Genomic DNA, 20,533 nt, shown 5'->3' on the forward strand with positions numbered 1-20,533 from the left:
TCCACTATCCATCTCCCTCTCATCCACTATCCATCTCCCTCTCATCCACTATCCATCTCCCTCTCATCCACTATCCATCTCCCTCTCATCCACTATCCATCTCCCTCTCATCCACTATCCAACTCCCTCTCATCCACTATCCAACTCCCTCTCATCCACTATCCAACTCCCTCTCATCCACTATCCATCTCCCTCTCATCCACTATCCATCTCCCTCTCATCCACTATCCATCTCCCTCTCATCCACTATCCATCTCCCTCTCATCCACTATCCATCTCCCTCTCATCCACTATCCATCTCCCTCTCATCCACTATCCATCTCCCTCTCATCCACTATCCATCTCCCTCTCATCCACTATCCATCTCCCTCCACATCTCCCTCAACATCTCTGTCTCATCCACTATCTCTCATTCAACATCTCCCTCTCATCCCCTCTCTCATTCAACATCTCCCTCTCATCCACTATATATCTCCCTCAACATCTCCCTCTCATCCACTATGCATCTCCCTCTCATCCACTATCCATCTCCCTCTCATCCACTATCATCTCCCTCTCATCCACTATCATCTCCCTCTCATCCACTATCATCTCCCTCTCATCCACTATCATCTCCCTCTCATCCACTATCATCTCCCTCTCATCCACTATCATCTCCCTCTCATCCACTATCATCTCCCTCTCATCCACTATCATCTCCCTCTCATCCACTATCATCTCCCTCTCATCCACTATCATCTCCCTCTCATCCACTATCCATCTCCCTCTCATCCACTATCCATATCCCTCTCATCCACTATCCATATCCCTCTATCCACTATCCATCTCCCTCTCATCCACTATCCATCTCCCTCTCATCCACTAATCCAGCTCCCTCTCATCCACTATCCATCTCCCTCTCATCCACTATCCATCTCCCTCTCATCCACTATCCATCTCCCTCTCATCCACTATCCATCTCCCTCTCATCCACTATCCATCTCCCTCTCATCCACTATCATTCTCCCTCTCAGCCACTATCCATCCCCTCCACATCTCCCTCTCATCCACTATCCATTTCCCTCAACATCTCCCTCCTCATCCCCTATCCCTGTCATTCACATCTCCCTCTCAATCTCCCTCAACATCTCTCTCATCCACTATCTATCACCCTCTCATCCACTATCCATCTCCTTCTCATCCAATATCCATCTCCCTCTCATCCACTATCAATCTCCCTCTCATCCACTATCCATCTCCCTCTCATCCACTATCCATCTCCCTCTCATCCACTATCCATCTCCCTCCACATCTCCATCAACATCTCTGTCTCATCCACTATCTCTCATTCAACATCTCCCTCTCATCCCCTCTCTCATTCAACATCTCCCTCTCATCCACTATCCATCTCCTTCTCATCCACTATCCATCTCCCTCTCATCCACTATCCATCTCCCTCTCATCCACTATCCATCTCCCTCTCATCCACTATCCCATCTCCCTCTCATTCACTATCCATCTCCCTCCACATCTCCATCAACATCTCTGTCTCATCCACTATCTCTCATTCAACATCTCCCTCTCATCCCCCTCTCTCATTCAACATCTCCCTCTCATCCACTATCCATCTCCCCTCTCATCCACTATCCATCTCCCTCTCATCCACTATCCATCTCCCTCTCATCCACTATCCATCTCCCTCTCATCCACTATCCATCTCCCTCTCATCCACTATCCATCTCCCTCTCATCCACTATGCATCTCCCTCTCATCCACTATGCATCTCCCTCTCATCCACTATCATTCTCCCTCTCATCCACTATCTCCCCTCTCATCCACTATCCAATCTCCTTCTCATCCACTATCCATCTCCCTCTCATCCACTATCCATCTACCTCTCATCCACTATCCATCTCCATCGCTTTCCACTATCATCTCCCTCCACATCTCCCTCTCATCCACTATCCATTTCCCTCAACATCTCCCTCTCATCCACTATCCATGTCATTCACATCTCCCTCTCAATCTCCCTCAACATCTCTCTCATCCCATATCATCTCCCTCTCCTCCACTATCCCGCTCCCTCTCATCCACTACCATCTCCCTCTCATCCACTATCCATCCCCTATCCACTATCCATCTCCTCTCATCCATTCATCTCCCTCTCATCCACTATCCATCGCCCTCTCATCCACTATCCATCTCCCTCTCATCCACTATCCATCTCCCTCTCATCCACTATCCATCTCCCTCTCATCCACTATCCATCTCCCTCTCATCCACTATCCATCTCCCTCTCATCCACTATCCATCTCCCTCAACATCTCCCTCTCATCCACTATCCATCTCCCTCCACATCTCCCTCAACAATTACGTCTCATCCACTATCTCTCATTCAACATCTCCCTCTCATCCCCTCTCTCATTCAACATCTCACTCTCATCCACTATCCATCTCCCTCTCATCCACTATCCATCTCCCTCTCATCCACTATCCATCTCCCTCTCATCCACTATCCATCTCCCTCTCATCCACTATCCATCTCCCTCTCATCCACTATCCATCTCCCTCTCACCCACTATCCATCTCCCACACATATCCCTCAACATCTCTGTCTCATCCACTATCTCTCATTCAACATCTCCCTCTCATCCCCTCTCTCATTCAACATTTCACTCTCATCCACTATCCATCTCCCTCTCATCCACTATCCATCTCCCTCTCATCCACTATCCATCTCCCTCTCATCCACTATCCATCTCCCTCCACATCTCCCTCAACATCTCTGTCTCATCCACTATCTCTCATTCAACATCTCCATCTCATCCCCTCTCTCATTCAACAGCTCCCTCTCATCCACTCTCTCATTCAACATCTCCCTCTCATCCACTATATATCTCCCTCAACATCTCCCTCCTCATCCAATATCCATCTCCCGCTCATCCACTATCCATCTCCCTCTCATCCACTATCCATCTCCCTCTCATCCACTATCCATCTCCCTCTCATCCACTATCCATCTCCCTCTCATCCACTATCCATCTCCCTCTCATCCACTATCCAACTCCCTCTCATCCACTATCCATCTCCCTCTCATCCACTATCCATCTCCCTCTCATCCACTATCCATCTCCCTCTCATCCACTATCCATCTCCCTCTCATCCACTATCCATCTCCCTCTCATCCACTATCCATCTCCCTCTCATCCACTATCCATCTCCCTCTCATCCACTATCCATCTCCCTCTCATCCACTATCCATCTCCCTCTCATCAACTATCTCCCTCAACATCTCCCTCTCATCCACTATCCATCTCCCTCAACATCTGTCTCATCCACTCTCTCATTCAACATCTGCATCTCATCCCCTATCTATCTCATTCAACATCTCCCTCAACATCTCTCATTCACTATCCATATCCCTCCACTATCCCTCTCATCCACTCTCTCCCTCAACATCTCTGTCTCATCCACTATCTCTCATTCAACATCTCCCTCTCATCCCCTCTCTCATTCACATCACTCTCATCCACTATCCATCTCCCTCTCATCCACTATCCATCTCCCTCTCATCCACTATCCATCTCCCTCTCATCCACTATCCATCTCCCTCCACATCTCCCTCAACATCTCTGTCTCATCCACTATCTCTCATTCAACATCTCCATCTCATCCCCTCTCTCATTCAACAGCTCCCTCTCATCCACTCTCTCATTCAACATCTCCCTCTCATCCACTATATATCTCCCTCAACATCTCCCTCTCATCCAATATCCATCTCCCTCTCATCCACTATCCATCTCCCTCTCATCCACTATCCATCTCCCCTCTCATCCACTATCCATCTCCCTCTCATCCACTATCCATCTCCCTCTCATCCACTATCCATCTCCCTCTCATCCACTATCCAACTCCCTCTCATCCACTATCCATCTCCCTCTCATCCACTATCCATCTCCCTCTCATCCACTATCCATCTCCCTCTCATCCACTATCCATCTCCCTCTCATCCACTATCCATCTCCCTCTCATCCACTATCCATCTCCCTCTCATCCACTATCCATCTCCCTCTCATCCACTATCCATCTCCCTCTCATCCACTATCCATCTCCCTCTCATCCACTATCCATCTCCCTCTCATCAACTATCTCCCTCAACATCTCCCTCTCATCCACTATCCATCTCCCTCAACATCTGTCCTCATCCACTCTCTCATTCAACATCTTCATCTCATCCCCTATCTATCTCATTCAACATCTCCCTCAACATCTCTCATTCACTATCCATATCCCTCCACATATCCCTCTCATCCACTCTCTCATTCAACATCTCCGTCTCATCCACTATCTCTCATTCAACATCTCCCTCTCATCCCCTATCTCATTCAACATCTCACTCTCAATCTACCTCCACATCTCCCTCTCATCCCCATCTATCTCCCTCTCATCCCCTATCTATCTCCCTCAACATCTCCTTCTCATCCCCATCTATCTCCCTCGCATCCCCTATCTATCTCCCTCAACATCTCCCTCTCATCCCCATCTATCTCCCTCTCATCCCCTATCTATCTCCCTCAACATCTCCCTCTCAGTCCCATTAAAGCACTTAGTCTTTCACAGTCTCTCTTGTCTTTCCACTCTCCCTTCCACAATCTGCCGCCAAACCAAATAGAGATAATCACAGTTCATTGATCATGGTGTGTGTGTGTGTGTGTGTGTGTGTGTGTGTGTGTGTGTGTGTGAGCAGCACGGTCTGTAAACACAACCCCAGCGGATCAGTGATAGATGTTTTTTTTTAAATGTTTTATTGAACCTTTATTTAAGTAGGCAAGTCAGTTAAGAACCAATTCTTATTTACAATGACGGCCCATGTTCAGGGGCAGAACGACAGATTTTTACCTTGGCAGCTAAGGGATTCGATCCAGCAACCTTTCGGTTACTGGACCAACGCTCTAATCACTGGGCTAACTGCCATGTGTGGGTGTGTGTGTGTGTGTGGGTGCACATGTGTGTGTGTGTGTGTGTGTGTGTGTGGGTGTGTGTGTGTGTGTGTGTGTGTGTGTGTGTGTGGGTGCACATGTGTGTGTGTGTGTGTGTGTGTGGGTGTGTGTGTGTGTGCACATGTGTGTGTGTGTGTGTGTGTGTGTGTGGGTGTGTGTGTGTGTGTGTGTGTGGGTGCACATGTGTGTGTGTGTGGGTGCGTGTGTGTGTGTGTGTGTGGGTGCACATGTGTGTGTGTGTGTGTGTGTGTGTGTGTGTGTGGGTGTGGGTGGGTGTGTGTGTGTGTGTGTGTGTGTGTGTAGGTGCACATGTCTTCGCCTGCTTGAAGGTCAAAGGGGAAACGGAGACGCTGACACCGACTATATCAAATCACACACATCACACACACAACCCTCCCTCCACATGTTGTTACGTTACAGCCTTAATCTAAAATGGACCCTTAACTCAGTACTTTGTTGAAGCACCTTTGGCACCTTTGGCTCACCTGTATTTGGAGAGTTTCTCCCATTCTTCTCTGCAGATCCTCTCAAGCTCTGTCAGGTTGGATAGGGAGCATCACTGCACAGCTATTGTCAGGTCTCTCCAGAGATGTTCGATCAGGCTCAAGTCTGGCTGTGTGCTACCACCACCATGCTTCACAGTGGCATAGTATAGGCCAGCATCTGGATTCCTCCAGATGTGACGCTTGGCATTCAGGTCAAAGAGTTCAATCTCGGTTTCATCAGACCAGAGAATCTTGTTTCTCATGGTCAGAGGTCTTTAGGCCTTTTAGCAAATGGGCTGTCATGTGCCTTTTACTGAAGCGTGGCTTCGTTCTGGCCACTCTACCATAAAGGCCTGATAGGTGGAGTGCTGCAGAGGTGGTTGTCCTTCTGGAAGGTTCTCCCATCTCCACAGAGGAACTCTGTCAGGTTCCTGGTCATCTCCCTGATCAAGGCCCTTCTCCCTCGATGGCTCAATTTGGGCGGGCGGACAGCTCTAGGAAGAGTCTTGGTGATTCCAAACTTCTTCCATTTAAGAATGATGGAGGCCACTGTGTTCTTGCGGACCTTCAATGCTGGCGACATCTTTTGGTACCCTTCCCCAGATCTGTGCCTTGACACAATCCTGTCTCTGAGCTCTATGGACAATTTCTTCGACCTCATGGATGGGTTTTGCTCTGACATGCACTGTCAACTGTGGTACCATATATAAACAGGTGTGTGCCTTTCCAAATCATGCTGAATCAATTGAATTTACCACAGGTGGACTACAGTCAAGATGAGCTATTTCTAGAATGATCAATGGAAACAGGATGCACCTGAACTCAATTTCTCTTGGCAAATACTTACAGAATAGAATACTTATGTAAATAAGGTATTTCTGTTTTTATTTTTAATACAGTCTATGGCTGGGGTGGCTGGAGTCTTTTACAGTTTTTAGGGCCTTCCCCTGACAATGCCTGGTATAGAGGTCCTGGATGGCAGGAAGCTTGGCCCCAGTGATGTACTGGGCTGTACGCACTACCCTCTGTAGTGCCTTGCGGTCGGAGGCCGACCGGTTGCCATAACAGGCAGTGATGCAACCGGTCAGGATGCTCTCGATGGTGCAGCTGTAGAACCTTTTGAGGATCTGAGGACCCATGCCAAATCTTTTCAGTCTCCTGAGGGGGAATAGGTTTTGTTGTGCCCTCTTATCTGCATTCCATGCTTCTACATCCACTCAACCTCTCTATGTCACCTATATCTGTCTAATCTATAGTATGCACAGGCAGACAGGCAAGTCTGCCTTATCAACACTCTTCCATGTGTCTGTTTGTTTGAGATGGGGAGCGTGTGTGTGTTCACACGTTTGTGTGTAACTGTGTTATCTCCAATACATCCAGTTAAAACCAGTGTCTCATCTGGACATGGTAGATCACTGGAGCTGGAGAGAGAGACTGGCAGCACCACGGGAGATAGAAGACTAAGGTTTATCAGGGAAATGTCTCAATGAAGGTGTCAAAGGTCTACATACATGTGTGCGATTGAGCACACACACAAGGTCTTAATGTCCCTGATAACCAGCCCATGCTATCTGTGCATCACCAGTGTGTTTGGAGAGAGAGAAGACAGTCTGATAAATTAACCAGAGGGGAGGGAGAGAGAAAAGGACAGAACGAGAGATTGGGATGGAGGAGCAGTCAGGTAACTCGAGATCCAAGGGGTTATTCAACGTGTGTCCAGGTCCCAGGACGTCAGGAGATGCTTTCAAAACCGGGCACTAGGGGTAACAGTGCACGTTATTATCATCATCAAGTAGGGTTGTGGTTTGCTAGTGAGGTGGGGTTGGCGGATGGGCTCTCTTTCCATAACCATTCTGAATTAATGCCTAAACTTAAACATTGAGAGGTTTGAGCAAACAGGAAATTAGTGTGAGTGGCATCGTGTGCATATGGTGTGTGTGTCTGTGTATAGGTATGTACAATTGAAGTCGGACGTTTACACCTTAGCCAAACACATTTAAACTCAGTTTCATGATTCCTGACATTATTTCCTCGTAAAAATTCCCTGTCTTAGGTCAGTTAGGATCACCGCCTTATTTTAAAACCTGTTAAGGCTAGGGCAGAATACTGCCCCCGTTGGTGAAATGCGTGCCCATTTTTTTTAAATTGCTAATATATGCATATAATAAATATTATTGAATAGAAAACACTCTAAAGCTTCTAAAACCGTTTAAATTATGTCTGTAAGTAAAGCAGAACTCTCAGGGCACTCATTCTCCCAAACTCTCTCTTGTCATCCAAAAAGTTGGCCCAACTTTGACGTCATCGCCCCCACCCTTCCCAAGCACCTACAGTCCTGGGAACAGTTCCTATGCCTTCAGCGCGGTGTCCGCTTTCAATGGGGCTTCTCATTGTGTGAATCGCGCGCTCACGAGAGTAATGACGGGCCGAATCCTTTCGGTCGCGCGAGTTCTCACGCGCATTCTGCGCCTGTGGTGTCTTTCTTTCAAGATTGATTAAACGATGCGTGTGTTTCTCTTTGTCCTGAGAATTGCGGTGAAGCTATATAGCATGCTAACGCTGTGTTTTGAACCAAGTTTGACAAGTTTAGTCGACATATAATATGTAATTTCGACGTTTTGGTGCGAACTAACTTTACTTTTTGGCTGCATTTCAACCGAAATATGTCGTGTTTGATAACCGAAAGACACAGACTTCAAAACTAAAGCTGTTTTTGGTAAGTATAAACCCTTCCAGGTCTTCTGATGGAAGAACAGCAAAGGTAAGGGAACATTTATGTGTTAAATTTGGGTTTCTGTGGAGGAGCCAAAATGCTAATTCCTGAGCGCCGACTCACATTATAGCCTAGTGAACGAAATCTGTAAAGTTAAAAATAAATGTAACACAGCTGTTTTATTAAGAAGAAGTGTATCTTTCTAAGTATATGTAGAACATGTATATTTAGTCAACATTTATGATGTGTATTTCTGTTATCTGGCAGAGTTACCATAATTTCTCCAGGCATTGTTGTAGCATTTTTTAGCCATGACCTTCTATGTAAACCGTGATTTATGGATATAATTAGCATATTATTGAAAAAAACATAAATGTACTGTATAACATGTCCTATTCCTGTCATCTGATGAAGATTTTCAAAAGGTTAGTGAATTATTTTACTTTTAATCCTGCTTTTGTGATTGCATCTATTGTTCTACAAAATGGCTATGTAAATTAGCCTATCTTTGGTGGTGGTTTGACATAAATATGTGCTGTGTTTTCGCCGTAAAACATTTTAGAAATCTGACTTGGTGGCTAGATGAACAAGGTGTTTATCTTTCATTTGAGCTATTGGACTTGTTAATGTGTGGAGGTTAAATATTTCAAAGAATATTTTTTGCGTTCTGTGTGCTACTGTGTCAGTTGAGCAGTGGGGGGAGGTGCCCTAGCGGGACGTGTGGTGCCAAGTAGTTTAAGAATGTGAAATGTCAGAATTATTTCTTTCATCACATTCCCAGTGAGTCAGAAGTTTACATACACCCAATTAGTATTTGGTAGCATTGCCTTTACATTTTTTAACTTGGGTCAAACGTTTTGGTTAGCCTTCCACAAGCTTCCCACAATAAGTTGAGTGAATTTTGGCCCATTCCTCCTGGTGTAACTGAGTCAGGTTTGTAGGCCTCCTTGCTCGCAAACACTTTCTCAGTTCTGCCCACAAATTTTCTATGGGATTGAGGTCAAGGCTTTGTGATGGACACTCAAATACCTTGACTTTGTTGTCCTTAAGCCATTTTTCCACAACTTTGGAAGTATGCTTGGGGTCATTGTCCATTTGGAAGACCCATTTGTGACCAAGCTTTAACTTCCTGACTGATGTCTTGAGATGATGCTTCAATATATCCACATCATTTTCCATCCTCATGTTGTCATCTATTTTGTGAAGTGCACCAGTCCCTCCTGCAGCAAAGCACCCCCACAACATGATGCTGCCAGCCCCGTGCTTCATGGTTGGGATGGTGTTCTTTGGCTTTCAAGCCTCCCCCATTTTCCTCCAAACATAACGATGGTCATTATGGCCAAACAGTTCTATTTTGGTTACATCAGACCAGAGGACATTTATCCAAAAAGTATGATCTTTGTCCCCATGTGCAGTTGTAAACCGTAGTCTGGCTTTTTTTGGCGGTTATGGAGCAGTGGCTTCTTCCTTGCTGAGCGGCCTCAGGTTATGTCGATATAGGACTTGTTTTACTGTGGATAGAGATGCTTTTGTACCTGTTTCCTCCAGCATCTTCACAAGGTTCTTTGCTGTTGTTCTGGGATTGATTTGCACTTTTCGCACCAAAGTACGTTCATCTCTAGGAGACAGAACGCGTCTCCTTCCTGAGCGGTATGACGGCTGCGTGGTACCATGGTGTTTATACTTGCATACTAGTGTTTGTACAGATTAACGTGGTACCTTCAGGCATTTGGAAATTGCTCCCAAGGATGAACCAGACTTGTGTAGGTCTACAATTTTTTTTCTTAGGTCTTGGCTGATTTCTTTTGATTTCCACATGATGTCAAGCAAAGAGCCACTGAGCTGAGTTTAAAGGTAGGCCTTGAAATACATCCACAGGTACACCTCCAATTGACTCAAATTATGTAAATTAGCCTATCGGAAGCTTCTAAAGCCATTACATCATTTTCTGGAATTTTACAAGCTTTTTAAAGGCACAGTCAACTTAGTGTATGTAAACTTCTGACCCACTGGAATTGTGATACAGTGAATTATAAGTGAAATAATCTGTCTGTAAACAATTGTTGGAAAAATTACTTGTGTCATGCACAAAGTAGATATCCTAACCGACTATCCGAAACTATAGTTTGTCATCACAGGGTGGTGACTAGTACTGTGTGATTGTCTGGTAAACAACAACACCCCTACCCCCCCCCCCCCCCCCCCCACACACACACACACACACACACACGGCTTAGCAGTGAAGTCAGACATTTAGCCAGTGGGGTGTAGGAACAGCGGTATGGCCTCAAGTCTTCAGATCATTGAGATGATAACACCCCTGACAAAGACTTCCAGACAGACACCACACACATCTCCCCTCTTTATCTTCTCATCCCTTTGTCACATCCCTCCTTTTTTCTGCTCCTGTCTTCTCCCGTCAGAGATCAAGAGCTTTAGGGGATCTAACATGGCCAGACGGCAGAACAGATCAGAAAGGAGAATAAAGAACGACGAGAACAAAAGGTATTCACATCGACATGAGCCGATACCCTGGTGATGATCGGACAAAATCCCCCTAGATACTGATCTAATGTCTGTTTTTCTGTTCCCTCCCTTATGGTTACAATTAGAATTTAGGGAGGGAAAGCTGATCCTAGATCTGTCCCCAAGGGCACCAGTTTTTATTTATACTTTTTTATTTAATCTTTATTTAACTCGGCAAGTCAGTTAAGAACAAATTCTTATTTCCAATCATGGCCTACACCGGTCAAACCCGGAAGACGCTGGGCCAATTGTGCGCCGCCCTATGGGACTCCCAATCCCGGCCAGTTGTGATACAGCCTGTGTTAAAGCTCTATTGACTACACAGACTGTATTACACAACAGATGAACTAGCCAGATGGAGCAATGATATGAAAGTAAATCAAGTTTCAAGAATGAATCATGGAATCTAATACTCTAGCATGTTATTAGGCTGGTGCATATTCTGCTCTTTAATTGTGTATTTCACTCTGAGAACACACAGCAGTAGCAGGGAATGCCTGCTAAATATAAATATGCAAATGTAAACATTTAAAAAAGATAATGTGTGCACGTTGGGGTTGGGGGGGGGGGGTCTATGTGTGTTGGTGAGAGAGGTAGATATTGAAACCTGCTGCAGCAACCGTAAACTCCTGTCTTCAACAAGCCAGGCGCCAAGTATTCCTTCACACTACAATGATGTGTGTGTGTGTGTGATACTAGCATCACACTGCACTGGAAAAATAAGGAGAGAGACAGAGAGAGACAGAGAGAGAGAGACAGAGAGACAGTGAAAGAGAGGCAAAGAGGGCCTCAACATGGAGGCCACACATACACCCAGGTAGTGAGCGGGCAAACAGTCCCAACCCCCACCCTCACACTCGCCCAAGCCAATGGCATGTACCAGATGCTCTGCAGGCTCTGCTCACACTTACTGGCCTGAGGCCAAACTTACTGGCCTGAGGCCTGAGGCAACAATTGTCACTCTATGGAACAAAAAGCCTTCACTATATCATCCTGGAATATCCAAGGCCTGAGGTCATCTGCCTTTGGCCGAAAGAGCAGGAACCCGGACTTCACCAAAGAAATACAGACATTGTCATCCTGCAAGAAACCTGGTATAGAGGAGACGGACCCACTGGTTGCCCTCTAGGTTACAGAGAGCTGGTAGTCCCATCCACCAAACTACCAGGTGTGAAACAGGGAAGGGACTCAGGGGGTATGCTAATTTGGTATAGAGCAGACCTAACTCACTCCATTAAATTAATCAAAACAGGAACATTCTACATTTGGCTAGAAATTCAAAAGGAAATTATCCGAACAGAGAAAAATGTCCTCCTGTGTGCTACCTATATCCCCCCACTAGAATCCCCATACTTTAATGAAGACAGCTTCTCCATCCTGGAGGGGGAAATCAATCATTTCCAGGCCCAGGGACATGTACTAGTCTGTGGCGACATAAATGCCAGAACCGGACAAGAACCTGACACCCTCAGCACACAGGGGGACAAACACCTGCCTGGAGGTGACAGCATTCCCTCCCACATATGCCCCCCTAGGCACAACTATGACAACATAACCAACAAAAACGGGTCACAACTCCTGCAGCTCTGTCGCATGCTGGGTATGTACATAGTCAACGGTAGGCTTCGAGGGGACTCCTATGGTAGGTACACCTATAGCTCATCTCTTGGCAGTAGTACTGTAGACTACTTTATCACTGACCTCAACCCAGAGTCTCTCAAAGCATTCACAGTCAGCCCACTGACACCCCTATCAGACCACAGCAAAATCACAGTCTACTTAAACAGAGCAATAGTCATCAAAGCCAAAGGAACTGAGTAACATTAAGAAATGCTATAGATGGAAGGAATGCAGTTTGGAAACCTACCAAAAAACAATTAGGCAACAACAAATTCAATCCCTTTTAGACAATTTCCTGGGTAAAACGTTCCACTGTAATAGTGAAGGTGTAAACTTGGCAGTAGAAAATCTCAACAGTATATTTGACCTCTCAGCTTCCCTATCAAATTGAAAAATCTCAAATAGAAAACCGAAGAAAATTAACAACAATGACAAATGGTTTGATGAAGAATGCAAAAATCTAAGAAAGAAATTGAGAAACCTGTCCAACCAAAAACATAGAGACCCGGAAAACCTGAGTCTACGCCTTCACTATGGTGAATCACTAAAACAATACAGAAATACACTACGGAAAAATAAGGAACAGCATGTCAGAAATAAGCTCAATGTAATTGAAGAATCCATAGACTCTAACCACTTCTGGGAAAATTGGAAAACACTAAACAAACAACAACACGAAGAATTATCTATCCAAAATGGAGATGTATGGGTAAATCACTTCTCCAATCTTTTTGGCTCTATAACAAAGAATAAAGAGCAAAAACATATACATGATCAAATACAGATCTTAGAATCAACTATTAAAGACTACCAGAACCCACTGGATTCTCCAATTACATTGAATGAGTTACAGGACAAAATAAAAACCCTCCAACCCAAAAAGGCCTGTGGTGTTGATGGTATCCTCAATGAAATGATCAAATATACAGACAACAAATTCCAATTGGCTATACTAAAACTCTTTAACATCATACTTAGCTCTGGCATCTTCCCCAATATTTGGAACCAAGGACTGATCACCCCAATCCACAAAAGTGGAGACAAATTTGACCCCAATAACTACCGTGGAATATGTGTCAACAGTAACCTTGGGAAAATCCTCTGCATTATTATTAACAGCAGACTCGTACATTTCCTCAATGAAAACAATGTACTGAGCAAATGTCAAATTGGCTTTTTACCAAATTACCGTACAACAGACCATGTATTCACCCTGCACACCCTAATTGACAACCAAACAAACCAAAACAAAGGCAAATTCTTCTCATGCTTTGTTGATTTCAAAAAAGCCTTTGACTCAATCTGGCATGAGGGTCTGCTATACAAACTGATGGAAAGTGGTGTTAGGGGTAAAACATACGACATTATAAAATCTATGTACACAAACAACAAGTGTGCGGTTAAAATTGGCAAAAAAACACACACATTTCTTCACACAGGGTCGTGGGGTTAGACAGGGATGCAGCTTAAGCCCCACCCTCTTCAACATATATATCAACGAATTGGCGCGGGCACTAGAAAAGTCTGCAGCACCCGGCCTCCCCCTGCTAGAATCCGAAGTCAAATGTCTGCTGTTTGCTGATGATCTGGTGCTTCTGTCACCAACCAAGGAGGGCCTACAGCAGCACCTAGATCTTATGCACAGATTCTGTCAGACCTGGGCCCTGACAGTAAATCTCAGTAAGACCAAAATAATGGTGTTCCAAGAAAGGTCCAGTCACCAGGACCACAAATACAAATTCCATCTAGACACTGTTGCCCTAGAGCACACAAAAAACTATACATACCTTGGCCTAAACATCAGCACCACAGGTAACTTCCACAAAGCTGTGAACGATCTGAGAGACAAGGCAAGAAGGGCATTGTATGCCAACAAAAGAAACATAGATTTCAACATACCAATTAGGATTTGGCTAAAAATACTTGAATCAGTCATAGAGCCCATTGCCCTTTATGGTTGTGAGGTCTGGGGTCCGCTCACCAACCAAGACTTCACAAAATGGGACAAACACCAAATTGAGACTCTGCACGCAGAATTCTGCAAAAATATCCTCCGTGTACAACGTAGAACACCAAATAATGCATGCAGAGCAGAATTAGGCCGATACCCACTAATTATCAAAATCCAGAAAAGAGCTGTTAAATTCTACAACCACCTAAAAGGAAGCGATTCACAAACCTTCCATAACAAAGCCATCACCTACAGAGAGATGAACCTGGAGAAGAGTCCCCTAAGCAAGCTGGTCCTGGGGCTCTGTTCACAAACACAAACACACACTACAGAGCCCCTGGACAGCAGCACAATTAGACCCAACCAAATCATGAGAAAACAAAAAGATAACTACTTAACACATTGGAAAGAATTAACAAAAAAACAGAGCAAACTAGAATGCTATTTGGCCCTACACAGAGAGTACACAGTGGCAGAATACCTGACCACTGTGACTGACCCAAAATTAAGGAAAGCTTTGACTATGTACAGACTCAGTGAGCATAGCCTTGCTATTGAGAAAGGCCGCCGTAGGCAGACATGGCTCTCAAGAGAAGACAGGCTATGTGCTCACTGCCCACAAAATGAGGTGGAAACTGAGCTGCACTTCCTAACCTCCGGCCCAATGTATTACCATATTAGAGAGACATATTTCCCTCAGATTACACAGATCAACAAAGAATTCGAAAACAAACCCAATTTTGAAAAACTCCCATATCTACTGGGTGAAATTCCACAGTGTGCCATCACAGCAGCAAGATTTGTGACCTGTTGCCACGAGAAAAGGGCAACCAGTGAAGAACAAACACCATTGTAAATACAACCCATATTTATGCTTATTTATTTTATCTTGTGTCCTTTAACCATTTGTACATTGTTAAAACACTGTATATATATATATATATATATATATATATATATATATATATATATATAATATGACATTTGTAATGTCTTTACTGTTTTGAAACTTTTGTATGTGTAATGTTTACTGTTCATTTTTGTTGTTTTTCACTTTATATATTCACTTTGTATGTTGTCTACCTCACTTGCTTTGGCAATGTTAACACATGTTTCCCATGCCAATAAAGCCCTTGAATTGAATTGAATTGAATTGAGAGAGAGAGAGATACAAAGAGAGAGAGAGAGAGAGAGAGAGAGAGATACAAAGAGAGAGAGAGAGATACAAAGAGAGAGAGAGAGAGAGAGATACAAGAGGGAGAGAGAGAGAGAGAGATACAAGAGGGAGAGAGAGAGAGAGAGATACAAAGAGGGAGAGAGAGAGAGAGATACAAAGAGAGAGAGATAACAAAGAGGGAGAGAGAGAGATACAAAGAGAGATACAAAGAGAGAGAGAGAGAGAGATAGAGATACAAAGAGAGAGAGAGAGAGAGATAGAGATACAAAGAGAGAGAGAGAGAGAGAGATACAAAGAGAGAGAGAGAGAGAGAGAGAGATACAAAGAGAGAGAGAGAGAGATACAAGAGAGAGAGAGCGATACAAAGAGAGAGAGAGAGAGATACAAAGAGAGAGAGAGATATACAAAGAGAGAGAGAGAGAGAGATACAAAGAGAGAGAGAGAGAGATACAAAGAGAGAGAGAGAGAGAGAGAGATACAAAGAGAGAGAGAGAGAGAGATACAAAGAGAGAGATATACAAAGAGAGAGAGAGATATACAAAGAGAGAGAGAGATATACAAAGAGAGACAGATATACAAAGAGAGAGAGGAGAGGAGAGATACAATAGAGAGAGAGTAGAGAGAGGAGATATCAAGAGAGAGAGGAGATACAAAAGAGAGAGAGTAGGTTACCAGAGAGAGAGAGAGAGAGAGAGACAAATACAGAGAGAGAGATGAGAGAGAGAAGAGAGAAGAGAAAGAGAGAAAAGAAAGGAGAGAGATAGAGAGATACAAGAGAGAGAGAGAGGAGATACAAAGAGAGAGATAGAGAGAGGATACAAAGAGAGAGAGAGAGATACAAAGAGAGAGAGAGAGAGAGAGATACAAAGAGAGAGAGAGAGAGAGAGAGATATACAAAGAGAGAGAGAGAGATATACAAAGAGAGAGAGAGAGAGAGAGAGAGAGAGATACAAAGAGAGATATACAGAGAGAGAGAGATATACAAAGAGAGAGAGAGATATACAAAGAGAGAGAGATATACAAAGAGAGAGAGAGATATACAAAGAGAGAGAGAGAGATACAAAGAGAGAGAGAGATACAAAGAGAGAGAGAGAGAGAGATACAAAGAGAGAGAGAGAGAGAGAGAGATACAAAGAGAGAGAGAGATACAAAGAGAGAGAGAGAGATACAAAGAGAGAGAGAGAGAGAGAGATACAAAGAGAGAGAGAGAGAGAGAGAGATACAAAGAGAGAGAGAGAGAGAGAGAGAGAGATATACAAAGAGAGAGAGGAGAGGAGAGAGAGAATACAAAGAGAGAGAGAGAGAGAAGAGAGATAGATATAAGAGAGAGAGAGAGAGAGAGAGAGAGATACAAAGAGAGAGAGAGATATACAAAGAGAGAGAGAGATATACAAAGAGAGAGAGAGATATACAAAGAGAGAGAGAGATATACAAAGAGAGAGAGATATACAAAGAGAGAGAGATATACAAAGAGAGAGAGAGAGAGAGATAATACAAAGAGAGATAGAGCGAGAGAGAGAGAGATGAGATATACAAAGAGAGAGAGAGAGAGAGAGAGAGAGATTAAGAGAGAGAGAGATAGAGATATACAAGAGAGAGAGAGCGAGAGAGAGATAGATAGACAAAGAGAGGAGAGCGAGAGAATATACAAAGAGAGAGAGAAGCTATACAAAGAGAGAGAGAGAGAGATACAGAGAGAGAGAGAGAGATACAAGAGAGAGAGAGAGATAAAAGAGAGGAGAGAGAGAGATACAAAAGAGAGAGAAGAGAGATTACAGAAAAAGAGAGAGAGGATCGAGAGCGAACAAAAAGAAAAAGAAGAGAAGAGAATACAAAGAGGAGAGGCGATAAAAGAGAGAGAGATACAAAGAGAGAGAGAGAGCATATATACAGAGATGGAGAGAGAGAGAATACAAGCGAGAGAGATACAAAGAGAGAAGATACAAAGAGAGAGAGAGAGATATACAAAGAGAGAGAGAGATATACAAAGAGAGAGAGAGATATACAAGAGAGAGAGAGAGAGAGAGAGATATACAAGAGAGAGAGAGAGAGAGAGCGATACAAAGAGAGAGAGATACAAAGAGAGAGAGAGAGAGAGATATACAAAGAGAGAGAGAGATATACAAAGAGAGAGATATATACAAAGAGAGAGAGAGAGAGAGAGAGAGAGATACAAAGAGAGAGAGAGAGAGAGAGAGAGAGAGAGAGAGAGAGAGAGATACAAAGAGAGAGGTTGTCATTGCGACATGACACATTGAATAAAAACATTACTGTACTAGAACTGCATATTCTTCCAATGTGAAAGACCTATTACCTTCTGCTAAGATCACTTTAGAGGTCACAGCTATTTGTGGTCCCACATCCCTACACAGCTTCACTCAACCAAATACACCATTCACCTTGTGTGTGTGTGTGGGGCGCGGGGGAGGTTTACATTATGTGACTCACCTGTGGGCGGATGACTCTGTCAATGCTCTTCAGGGCAGTGTCTGGGGAGGGGGGGAGAGCAGTCTGGAGTAGGCCCCGTTGGTGAGGAGCTGTTCCTATGGTTACACAGCTCCGGCTCAGTCACCATCACCTGGGGAGAGTGGCCTTGAAAGAGAGACAGAGAGAGAAAGAGAGAGAGGGGGGTGGGGGAGTGGAGAGAGAGAGCGAGACAGGGGGGGTGTATATTTAATTAAGACTGGATCAAATGAAGAGCAATCCAAACAGAGAGACAGAACGGCAGGTATCCATGGGGGTCAAGGCTGCAATCCAAACAGAGAGACAGAACAGCAGGTATCCATGGAGGGTCAAGGCTGCAATCCAAACAGAGACAGAACAGCAGGTATCCATGGGGGTCAAGGCTGCAATCCAAACAGAGAGACAGAACAGCAGGTATCCATGGAGGGTCAAGGCTGCAATGCATTTCCACTGGAGTTCGTTCAGATGTGAACCTCCGATGTGGCAGCTGCCATGTGCGCTCAAATGGCCAACCAACTGAGCACATCTTTCTGTCTTAACTGTCTCTCTCTCTCACACACACACACACACACACACTCACACACACACACACACACACACACACGGAGTGAGAGAGGAAAGAGTGGCCTGATGAGGACTCAGATGTCAGAGTTGATTTCCCCAGTGTGTGATCAGTTAGGGAGAAAATAAGAAACAGAGAGGGAGGAGAGGAAAGAGGGAGGAGAGGAAAGAGAGGGAGGAGAGGAAAGAAAGGGAGGAAAGAGGGAGGAGAGGAAAGAGAGGGAGGGGAAACGAGTGCAGAGGGTGGACAGAATCTAATTTCTCACCCACATTAAAGGGAAAAACCATCCATTTCAATCAGCAGTCAACAAGAGAGACGTACACACGCTCCCACAAGTGTGTGTGTATGTGTGTCCGTGCATGTGTAGTCTATCCGTCAGTCCTTGTCGTGCTACACAAACGTACAGACGCTCAAATATTTGTCCAATTATACCTTGAAACAGACATGGGGAAACACACAGAGGTATCCTTCTCAAGAGGACCAGGAGGACACGTTATCTCCAGGTATCCTTCTCAAGAGGACCAGGAGGACACGTTATCTCCAGGTATCCTTCTCAAGAGGACCAGGAGGACACGTTATCTCCAGGTATCCTTCTCAAGAGGACCAGGAGGACACGTTATCTCCAGGTATCCTTCTCAAGAGGACCAGGAGGACACGTTATCTCCAGGTATCCTTCTCAAGAGGACCAGGAGGACACGTTAACTCCAGGTATCCTTCTCAAGAGGACCAGGAGGACACGTTATCTCCAGGTATCCTTCTCAAGAGGACCAGGAGGACACGTTAACTCCAGGTATCCTTCTCAAGAGGACCAGGAGGACACGTTATCTCCAGGTATCCTTCTCAAGAGGACCAGGAGGACACGTTAACTCCAGGTATCCTTCTCAAGAGGACCAGGAGGACACGTTATCTCCAGGTATCCTTCTCAAGAGGACCAGGAGGACACGTTATCTCCAGGTATCCTTCTCAAGAGGACCAGGAGGACACGTTAACTCCAGGTATCCTTCTCAAGAGGACCAGGAGGACACGTTATCTCCAGGTATCCTTCTCAAGAGGACCAGGAGGACACGTTAACTCCAGGTATCCTTCTCAAGAGGACCAGGAGGACACGTTATCTCCAGGTATCCTTCTCAAGAGGACCAGGAGGACACGTTATCTCCAGGTATCCTTCTCAAGAGGACCAGGAGGACACGTTATCTCCAGGTATCCTTCTCAAGAGGACCAGGAGGACACGTTATCTCCAGGTATCCTTCTCAAGAGGACCAGGAGGACACGTTATCTCCAGGTATCCTTCTCAAGAGGACCAGGAGGACACGTTAACTCCAGGTATCCTTCTCAAGAGGACCAGGAGGACACGTTAACTCCAGGTATCCTTCTCAAGAGGACCAGGAGGACACGTTATCTCCAGGTATCCTTCTCAAGAGAACCAGGAGGACACGTTATCTCCAGGTATCCTTCTCAAGAAGACCAGGAGGACACGTTATGTCCCGGGGGTCAAAACAAAAAAAGTGGCCTAATTAAGTACCTGTAGTAATTAGTAGCATTCTGTGTTTTACCTTGCAAAAGTGATTGCTTTTGATAAAAACACTTCTCTGCCTTTCCAATGAAAAATGATTAGAACAAAAAATGTATACCACAGTGTCTCCTGACCCCTCCTGTCTCAGCCTCCAGTATTTATGCTGCAGTAGTTTATGTGTCGGGGGGCTGGGGTCAGTTTGTTATATCTGGAGTACTTCTCCTGTCCTATTCGGTGTCCTGTGTGAATCTAAGTGTGCGTTCTCTAATTCTCTCCTTCTCTCTTTCTTTCTCTCTCTCGGAGGACCTGAGCCCTAGGACCATGCCCCAGGACTACCTGACATGATGACTCCTTGCTGTCCCCAGTCCACCTGGCCATGCTGCTGCTCCAGTTTCAACTTCCACCTGACTGTGCTGCTGCTCTAGTTTCAACTGTTCTGCCTTATTATTATTCGACCATGCTGGTCATTTATGAACATTTGAACATCTTGGCCATGTTCTGTTATAATCTCCACCCGGCACAGCCAGAAGAGGACTGGCCACCC

At 44.8% G+C, this 20,533-nt stretch overlaps 1 protein-coding gene across 1 annotated transcript in view; it reads right to left on the bottom strand.

Moving 5' to 3' along the window:
• LOC109884983 (ankyrin repeat and sterile alpha motif domain-containing protein 1B) overlaps window positions 1-20,533 on the bottom strand; it is a 332,614-nt gene that overhangs the window by 143,622 nt on the left and 168,459 nt on the right. The window contains 2 exon segments of the mRNA XM_031798152.1: window positions 17,900-17,953; window positions 17,955-18,043. Coding sequence (XP_031654012.1) covers window positions 17,900-17,953; window positions 17,955-18,043 — 143 coding nt within the window.

The sequence above is a fragment of the Oncorhynchus kisutch genome, linkage group LG19 (genome assembly GCF_002021735.2).
Source record: "Oncorhynchus kisutch isolate 150728-3 linkage group LG19, Okis_V2, whole genome shotgun sequence".
Classification (NCBI taxonomy): Eukaryota; Metazoa; Chordata; class Actinopteri; order Salmoniformes; family Salmonidae; genus Oncorhynchus; species Oncorhynchus kisutch.